At 33.1% G+C, this 10,203-nt stretch overlaps 1 protein-coding gene and 1 non-coding gene across 2 annotated transcripts; one reads left to right on the top strand and one right to left on the bottom strand.

Moving 5' to 3' along the window:
* Nucleotides 1-7,798: 7,798 nt before the first annotated feature.
* On the top strand, nt 7,799-8,795 carry LOC111274228 (uncharacterized). The gene is made up of 3 exons (XM_089755676.1): nt 7,799-7,942; nt 8,052-8,198; nt 8,308-8,795. The coding sequence occupies exons 1-3, from the start codon at nt 7,865-7,867 to the stop codon at nt 8,584-8,586; spliced, it is 504 nt and encodes a 167-aa protein (XP_089611802.1). The 5' UTR covers nt 7,799-7,864; the 3' UTR covers nt 8,587-8,795.
* TRNAE-UUC (transfer RNA glutamic acid (anticodon UUC)) lies at nt 8,741-8,812 on the bottom strand. The gene has a single exon. It is a non-coding gene; the product is annotated as a tRNA-Glu (tRNA).
* Nucleotides 8,813-10,203: the final 1,391 nt, after the last annotated feature.

Raw genomic sequence — 10,203 nt, 5'->3', positions numbered from 1 at the left:
TTTCATTATAGCCAATGGTAATTACTTCAATATAAATTTCTATTAGATTTCTGAAATTGATCAAAATTTTATAGGTTGAGAAGAGATTGCCAACTATAATTGAATATATCAATTATAAAGAGATCCGAACTCAACTCACAACTATTGTTTGGTTTTATTAACAGATCTCAAATTTTTCTTTCACTAAAAATAATTCACTTTACATATTATTATAATATATCCTCATAATTTCTCAACATGAAAGTAGGGTGTTACACCCTTAGTTATCCATGTCCTTGTTCTTACACGTGGAATCATTCCCGTCAACAAAATAAAAATAAAGATTATCATCCCCTGCATATCTCCTACCTCTTCTATTCTTTTGTGTACCTGTACTTTTGAAATTTTAATATTCAATTATTAAGCTAATATTTTTATTATTAATATTTTCAATTATTAAGGTAATATTCAATTATTAAGTTTATATATATTTGATTAATTAAATTTGCATTTGGCAAAAATATAAAACTACCAATGTCAAATTTTGAGTTCATTGATATTATAAGATAATAATACTTAAAATAAAGATTAATTTACCGACTCTCAAGTATGCTCATATAACAATTTAAAATTTAAATCGAACCATTTTTATATATAATTATTGAATTTTAACAGTCTTTTTACCCTTTTAAGGAGTTTATAAAATATTTTATTGAACAATATTTCTTTTTTTTTATTGGAAACTCTGTTTCAACATATATAAGATTTTGTATAAATTAACATGTATCGTATACATAGAAGGAACATAACCCATAACAAAGAGGAGGAAATCTTGGTCTAAAACCAAAATTTTTATATTTTTTAAAAAGTTTTTTAATCACTAAATCAAAAAACTAAAAATCGTTTCCTGTGTACTTTTAAATCCAACAAAATTACATAAAGGCGTAATTTTAAAAGTCCATGCATCAAATATGGATTGAGTCCATTCTATATTTAAAAAATACGTAACGATTACTTGTCGTGGTGTCTTTGGTGTGCGCTACCATTTTTAATTATTATTTTATTTTTTTGGATAAATTGCTATGCCGTTTGAAGCTCTAATATGTAGAAACAAAAAACTAAACCCACTAACTCTGACATTAAAAAAATTATATGTGAGTGAAGATTTTGGATTTTACAAATAAGATTAATAGGATGATATATATATATATATATATAAAATATTTTAAAATATATTAAAAATTAATATAAGCACTTATAGCTTATACTAGTCACGTATTTGCTTCTCTTTTGTTTTTATTTCAAAAATTATCGTGATTAGCCTAGAAAACATGTTTAGAAAGGAGATGTTTATATGCGCTCTATAATATCAGAGAAATTTCAATGTTTAACAAATGTGAGATAATATTACTTTTTACTCAAATTTCAAGAATAAAAAAATGTGAAATGAATGTATGAGATTAATGCATGTAATACTATCTTTAAAAAATTATACGAAGAACAACTTAATTTAATTGACTCCTAGTCCTACCTCAAGTAACTGCCGAAGGAAGATAGATCTTATTTCATGAACATATAACAATCGATTTGATAAAGAATGATGTGCATAGTTTCCTTTTCCCTCTGGTATACGCTGAAGCAATGTTGCAGTGGAATTGCAGGGCAAATCTCTGTTGGCGGAGGGCACACTACAATTCACAGGAGATGGACCAAGTAGTCATATATAGTGGCTGTCTGCCAGTGGAGATTTTGCCCTGTAATATATAACTGCAGCTGAAAATCTGCAGACGGATGAACCCCAGAGGCCTCTTATTTATACCCTATTCATATATAATGGTGCACGCATATCCTAGTTACAAATTTTCTTTTGTGATTTGAAGGCTTTTCATCAGATTATTCCTTATCACCCAAATGATTATGACCGCACGAGGTGATGATAAATTTGCTTTCTTTACAAACTAAAGTTTGAGAATTAGCAATGGCATATCTAAACATACAATCAATCCGTAGAAGTACCGTTAAAGGGATAGAGTTACCTTAAATTTTGTAACATTACTAATAAAAATATTATTCCTTCGAAAGCTATATTCGTCTTTATCTGATCAATTTCCTCGTACAATAGTAAAATATTCTTTGACAAAGATGTATGGATTCCAATTATTAATAATGACTATATATAGCAGCAGTCTACATATATGTGTACGTACGTACCAGACATTAATTAATTGTATATATACAGTTCTTGTTAATAATAGAGATTTAATCTTATTTAATTATATTTTTTGTTGTAATTATGTTTTTTTTTTTTTTTCTAGCTGAATTGATCATGGTATTAATCATAAAAAAAATTGAAAACAAGTAAATTAATAAGATCGATAATAGAAGATCGATAATAGAGAATTGGTTGTGAATTAATTGTGATGAATATATATTAATTACACACTGAAAATGAATAATATATTATATGGTTTTAGTACGTGGTTAAGCATTAGAGATTACTCTCGTGATTGCATGTAATATTTAAGGCTTGCCTGCTTTGTATAATTTATTCACCACGTCAGTCAAGATCGCGGCATCTAAAAATTTCGACTTTGCTTTCCTTCTTTTTTTTTTTTTTTTGAGGGGGCCATGGCCACAGCCTGCCTTCCCTTAGATTCGCCTCTGAGCTGTGATCACAATGTGGCATCACTTTCACAAAAGCACACAAATGGAAACTAAAGAAGCAAGCAAAACAGCAGCGTAAACCGGCTCCACAGTCCAACAGAGGTCGTTTAATAACAAAAAAAACTACAAAGGCCACTGCATATATATTTTCTCTTATCTCTGGGTAAATGCACCGATTTCCTTTTGATCCTTTAGCAGATTTGGTGATTTCATTTTAATGGTTAACCTAAAAGCAGAATTTTGAACCAAAAAATTAATTATTAATTATTATAGAAGGAAGCTTGAGCTGTTACATATTTACATTCATTAGATCATGCCCAAAAAAAAAAAAAAACAAAGCATGTGTGAGAGAGCAGGATTTTGGAATGTAATGACAGACTATAACTGTCGTTATTCCTTGGTTAATATTTGGATCCTCCATGTTCTCAACTCATGTGAAAAATAAAAACCATTAACTTGTTTGGAGAAATTGGGTTTCTTCCATTTTTGTTCCCTCATCCCCTTTCATTTTCCATTGGTAATTGGAATCGCCAATTAATTAGAGCATGCCTATCTTCAATTGGAGTTAACTCCAGTATTTTATTGCATTCTCATGGAGTTTTTTTTTTTTTTTTTTGGTTTTTTGGTACAATAATCGGGCAATAACTATGAAATTTTGTTTGATTCAAACTTCAGTTAATTACTCAAGTTTTTTACTTTATACATTCAACATCATGAATAAGGAAGGCATACAGCGATCCAGGAACAAAAACCAAATAACAAGAAAAAAAAAGTCTGCAGTCAGTGCATTGTCCTAGAGAGCAATATGTAGGGACTATAGATCTACATGAGAACTGAAATTTCCATGTATTTGCAACACAATCAATTAATATAGATGTTTGGAAGTGGTTTTTAACAGGGCTTAAATTCATGTGCAGCTGTTCTACTCAATACAATAAGAATGTGCTACTTGCATCTACATGATCTTCAATTCTTCTGAGAGTTATACCTGGAGAGGAAGCAAACGAATTTGGCGTCAGAATCAGAAACTAAATTTTGAAGATATGGTAGCAAATATAAACTTACATTACCTTCTAGGACTGGGAGTGTTTCTAGGTCTATAGGGTATAGACTATAGATTCTGGAGGCAAAAGTCAGAAAAAAAAACATGGTTTCCCACATGGATGGAGAAAAATATTAGCAGAATAAAACAAAATTGAAGGACAGAATGTGTTTGAAATTAATTCATTGAAATTGTAGTGCAAAAGAATTGCCGGGCAAATCTCCGTTGGCAGAGAGCACACTACATTAATGCATGAGTTTGCATGCAAGTTTGAGTGGCTGCCTGCCACTGGAGATTTTGCCCTGTAATATTACAGTTGCTGCTGAAGTCATCGCCTTATGTTTGCTACAGTGCCTTAATTCGCCCTTATTTATCCCCCCCCCGGAAAGAAGCATATCCAATGGAACAATGCCTTGCTGTTTTGACTTTGCTAGCTACATGGATGTTGCTTTTTTTGGGTGAATCACAGCCACTTGATTGCTCATATGTTGAAATTCCACATATTTGCAGAATTTCAGTGAAAATATATGGAGGAAAAATAATTAACAAATGACCAGGATTTGGCATCATGTGATGAGCGTAATTCATCAGGACCAAAACATATTAAACTAGCAGTACTACTAGTAACCATTGAACCGGCTTAATTTGGAAAATTGATTAGGGCAACAAATTAGAGTTCCATTTTGATAAAAGAATCATAAACAAATCTTATTCAATTTAACCAAACTCCTTAATCTGATCTAGTTTAGAAATGGATAAATTTTCACAAAAGATAGGAAAAGGAAAGAGAAAAAAAATAGAAAACGTTGGAGAAAATAAGTTGTAATGGATGTTTTTGGTATGGAATATCCATGGAATGTTCTCTATATTCTACTTGTGGTGTCCCTTTGGTAAGGCTGTAGTCAACCGACCAAAGAGACCCAAAAGTTGATTTATGCAGAAACTCGAGGCTGCATATTCCAAAGGGCTTAATTATTTTTGTCCTCCATCCATAAGATAGTTGTTAACTTGGGATTTTAAAACTCGAAAATCAAAACAACTACAGTTTTAAGACTAAGATTTTGTTTATGCACTGTCAACTAGAAGAGGCTTTTTACAAGAACTTTGAGGAAAAAAAAAAAGTGACAAATTCCTCTATTGGTTCTTAATTATCTGATAATTACATAATCTCTCCAGAAAATGTTGTATCAATAATGGAGAAAGCAAGTGATTTTGTGCTTGTATTACTTTGAAATATAACCAGAAGTCAGCCCATCAACAAAAATAAATAACAAAAGTAATTTTTTCACTAGTCTTTGCCATGGAATTGAAGCAGTGAAATTCTACTTGTACCCACTTAAGAAAGCCCAAAAAGGTCATCTAAGTCCTGATATTACACTCTCAGACTCGATGAGGTTAATGGTACTTTGGGCCACAAGTCAAGCCCAAAATATGATCCAAGTCCTTGATGTAATGATAATTGATATGGATGGGTTTTTGGGCCACAACCGGCGTTGTTTATTTTCCAGTTCAATCTAATCCTATCAAGGACAACTCGGACTTTCTTTTGCTGTTTCTAATTTGTATCTTGTCCTGTGATTACAGGAATACTGTAGACACTGCTACAATGCCAGGCTATAGAGTACTTCAGCTTTCTGATATTTTAAACAGTTGAGATTCGTCATTTCCTAACAATGCTTGTACATTCCAAAAATCTATGACAAACTTGAAGCAAAAAGAGGCTTCATCTTAAATCTCTACATATGTACTTGCAAGACTCGTTATAACACATTGGATATCAAAAGAATCCTAGCTGCAAATGCCTGTCTTCAGGAATTATTCTTCAAATCCTGCTAGAATGAACACCCAAATAAGACATATTCAAGGATTTTAGCCCCTTGTTTTGGTTAAACAATTGTTTATTCCCAACGTAAAACTTTAGTATAGTGCTTGCAAGCTTGATAGTTAGCTCATGTGACTCCTGATTCCATGGACGAGAAGATAAAAAGGGAAAACAGTTTCAACTTCTGGACAAAATTTTGGTAGAAAGTAGAGCCTCCTTTCAGAACCTGAGAGGGAGATGTCAAGCAGAAATGGACAAAGAAAACAGATGGAAAAGATGGGTTTAAAACATCGAAATATTGGAACCCCTAAATGGGGGTTTCAAAAGAGAAGGGGTGTGCCACTAGAGCATGCACTAACAAACAAAAGCTAATAAGAGTGATTTAAGGAGGGATGTATTGCAGAGTTGTTGAGTTACTAAAATCCAAAGGGGCATCCCTTTTTGCTTTCATGTGTCTATGGCTGCTTCCGGACGCATGCTTGTGAAGGAATGATAAAAAATTGAGAAATGAACAAGGTCTTGTCATTGATAATAGGCAAAGTACTGTGTTATATTATATATTTGGCGTTTTCTTGGTACAGGGAATGAACACTACCGTTCGCTGTTTATGTCCAACGATTTTGCTTTTATAATTCTATTTCTATGACATAAATTCTTTGCCCTCTTTACTTGGATTGAGAATAATAGGGCATGAGGCTCCAACTGGGATTAAAGAACCATTAAGAAGCAAAATCTTTTATTTTTCATAATTAACCCGATATGATTCGTTAAAAGAATAGAAAATTGATTGATGGATGCTTTTGTTATTAGAGGGGAGGAAAATCTTTGTCCCTGATTAATGGATGCCTTTAGTTTTTTTTTTTTTTTTTTTATTGTTATCATTGCGGTTTTCTTATTAAACTCGGAAAGGGAACAAAAGAATTTGCGGACATCTCGGTTATGGATAACCAGAATTTGGTGTCACGGTAGAATCATACCATACACTGTAAGAATCAAACTTTTACTTTGCACCCTTCTTTAGTAATTTATCAAAGATTTCTCGGTGTATCTCCTTCATAAGTTTGAAAATGAAACGAATAGAGACATAAAATGAGAGAGAAAGGGGATGGTAACAGAAGGGGAAAAAAAAGAACTGAAATGATCGAGCTTTTCAATCTGAAAAGCATTATAGGTGAAATATTTTTCACCTTGGTTGGTGCAAGTACTTGAAAGACCCAGAATAGCTAGACAGCTGGCTTTAAAGAGGAGGATATGATGAACCCCAGGGGAAGAAAGAACTATAAAGAATAATAGGGAAGTGAGTGTGTCAGAGCATGTGACCTACAAAGCCATAACTAGGCTAGCAGGCAACGGCAAAAGGGCCTTGCTTGCGGGGGACAAACAAAGAGAAACCGATAAGAATGGCCCGTGAAGACAGCGAAATATGCCTCAACCAGCACGGCATAGATATGTACAAAAATTGACTTTGACTCCGTGCCCTATGGTTCTATTGATTGCCTGATTCTGATTCTGACTGTGACCATCTTAGCTCCTTAGTCATCTGACTCAATTCCACATCCCTTCCCATGCAAATTTTGCTAACTGAAATTGAGAATATGACAACCAAATACTCCATTTTATCTATCATTTCAATTGAGCCTTATCATTTTGGCATATCTTGTGGCCCTATTTCTTACATTATCAATAAAGTAGTACTAGTATTATTTTGTCCCGAAGTTTCATGTCTTGGTACTTGCTCGTCCATACTTTATTGTTGTTTAATAAAATCAAAGTGGAGAAAGATTTAAAATTGAACACCCTTAATTGTTACCGTTAATCAATGAAATTTTTGTCTCTTATCATTTTCCAATGTTGCCATAACTACTTCCAACCATTTTAGAATGTCACATGATCATATGCCTACTTATTTACAAAGAATAAGTACAGAATTCCACAGCAATTCCCTTTAATATTCCGAAAACAATGCCAAATCAACTAAAGTTATGAGACACAAAAAACTTTTGGGAAGAACATCATTTTACCCGTGCCAATAATTGCCTTTCTTTTGCAAAGTATTCATCTTTTTCTTTCCCCTATCCTAAAGTATTTTCTGCTTAATTCCATTTTCATATAAGACAAGCACAAGATAACTAGGAATTTATGGATCCCAAGATGGCCAGACATACCCTCTCTCTCTCTCTCTCTCTCTCTCTCTCTCTCTCTCTCTCTCTCTCTCTCTCAAGTACTCGGCCCTTTTCACATCCTATAAAAGCTATGGCCTCTAAATTCAAAACTTACTACTTCTACTACAACACATTTTATATAAAAAGGTAACTAGACAGAAAGGGGAGATCACCAGACAGAGAAAGAAAGAAGGGATGGCAAATAAGCTGCAAAGAAGAACAACATCTCGCAGAAAGATTCACCTTCTGCGAACTCTCACCAACTCCAAATCTGTAACCTTTTTTGTTGTTTTTAATTTGTCACAAAAACTCAATGGATATTCAAAAAAAAAAAAAAACTTATCAGGTTCATGATGTTTATCTCACTTTTTTTTTTTTGAAGGTTAAAAGGAGTTCCACCATCTTAAATGTTCTTCTCCATTTTTACAAGCTCAAAATCGAGTTGGAAGAAATACAGAGAGAGTACCAAAACCTTATGGCTATCAGAAACGAATACATCACTCTATTGAAGCATATACAAATACCAAAGGTGATCAAGTTTTCTCTCTTTCTTTATATTCTCATGGTGGCAATGTATATATATAATTTAAGCTCTTTTTTTTTTTTTTCAAATTTATAAATGCATGGAGTCTTAGCAGGAAGTGAAGGTCGAAAAGATAGCAGAAGAGTATGTGGTTAAAGTGACTTGCAGCAAAGGAGGGAGCAAGTTGGTGTCAATTCTAGAGGCGTTTGATGAACTGGGACTGAATGTTGTTCAAGCTAGAGTCTCTTGCAACCATATCTTTGCCATGGAAGCCATTGCTGTAGCTCAAGACCAGCAAAGTACTGATATCAAAGATATTACTCAAGCTGTTCTTAACGCCGTTGAAAAGCAAGGAGGAGATCAGGAGGCTTGTAACATAGAAGTTCCTTATTAATTAATTAATAGAAGGTTGTGTAATCAATGTTCTGTCTTATAACCTATACGATTATCGGATTTGATTGTTAATTTGAAAATTTAAAATGAGCTTTTTAATTTAATAACTTTTTTCCTCCTAAACTGAAAAGGCAAGAAAGAATTACCAAAAGGTTTTCCGTTGCCGGGAATCGAACCCGGGTCTCCTGGGTGAAAGCCAGATATCCTAACCGCTGGACGACAACGGATTGTTGTTCCTCTAGCCGGCTTTAATATAGAAATTTTCTTTTAATTTTGAAAACTTTTGCAAAATGAAAAAATTTGGTATTTTTGTTTCCCATGTTGGAGAAAGAAAGATATGAAAAAGGAGTATTAAAGCTTTTTAATTCAACCTGTACCTAGCTAGATTACAAATCAGGGTAACGATTGCTAATTAGTAAATGTGAAATTTAATGGGCTGAATGTCAGTTTACAATGATCTTCGGACAACTTCAATATAGAATATGGGCCCATTATTTAGAATCCGCCCTGAGCCCAGGAGAAAAATGCTTCTTTCTGGCAAACAATGTGGTCCGGAATTTAGATTTAAAAGAGAGAGAAATATTGTCATACATTCTGGTAATAAAAATCTTCCATAAAACACAACATGGTCAGTCCAAAAGTTAAAATCATGTTGCCTCAGTGTGTATGTTCCGCATCTGTACAATGTTGATAATGATAGTTCATTAATTGAGTAGGTTATAATTGGCTTGCAGTAGAATTCTATTTCTTTGGATAAATAAAATTTTTAGCTTATCCAAATATATAGACATTCTCGGCGTCTGTAGACTGTAAGTTTAGGTGGCGTTCAATCGTTTCTTATGGCAAAATAATTTCAATCCCGTATTGTAATGAAAACCCTGACCCTTCCGAGAAAATCATCAAATGAATCTCCAAATTAAATTAGAAAAACAATTTGGATGTGACATGACAAAATATCAAACAAACCAAGCTGATGACAGCTGAAAAACCCTATCCATAGACAATTGAACTTTCCAATTCCATGGAATTAACCATTGTAAATGTCCAATAAATTTTTTAAAATTTTTTAAAGAAGTCTAAAAGGTTATAAAAAGTAAAAAGTCTACATTAGATGTTGTAAGCATATTGACGGTCGATTGATTATTATATTGATTGATGTGACCCGGTAGATGATGAAATTGTATGGTTTTCAATTTTCATTACTTCACTGTGACATGAGAACATATATACAATAGTAAGGGTTTCGTGCATCTCTTAAATGGTTACGGGGTCCACATTGTGAAGCTATCGACAACTGATTGGCTGAAATTTGCACTTACAATTTCTCCTACAGGTAAAACAACAAAGCTAAAACTGGTTCCCAGGCAAAGTAGATAGTGAGTTTCAGTGAACTAAAAGGCTGCTGCCTCACTTACGAATTTAGATATGCCTCAACATTAAAGGTAAAAAACTAAAAGTTGGTCCTTCGATCAGTAGCACTAAATGATCATGAATTACCAACAGGAGTTTGTTCGACCTTTTAGAGTCGATTATATCCCACATTACATGGAAAAGCATGTGAATTACATTAATTCCATTGGGTGTTGAAATCCAAAGATTTTATCAAATACAAGCAAAC

This window comes from Durio zibethinus, chromosome 26, assembly GCF_047325235.1.
Source record: "Durio zibethinus cultivar Kanyao isolate XHJ-2024 chromosome 26, ASM4732523v1, whole genome shotgun sequence".
Lineage (NCBI taxonomy): Eukaryota > Viridiplantae > Streptophyta > Magnoliopsida > Malvales > Malvaceae > Durio > Durio zibethinus.
This window is presented reverse-complemented; position numbering and strand designations above follow the sequence as displayed.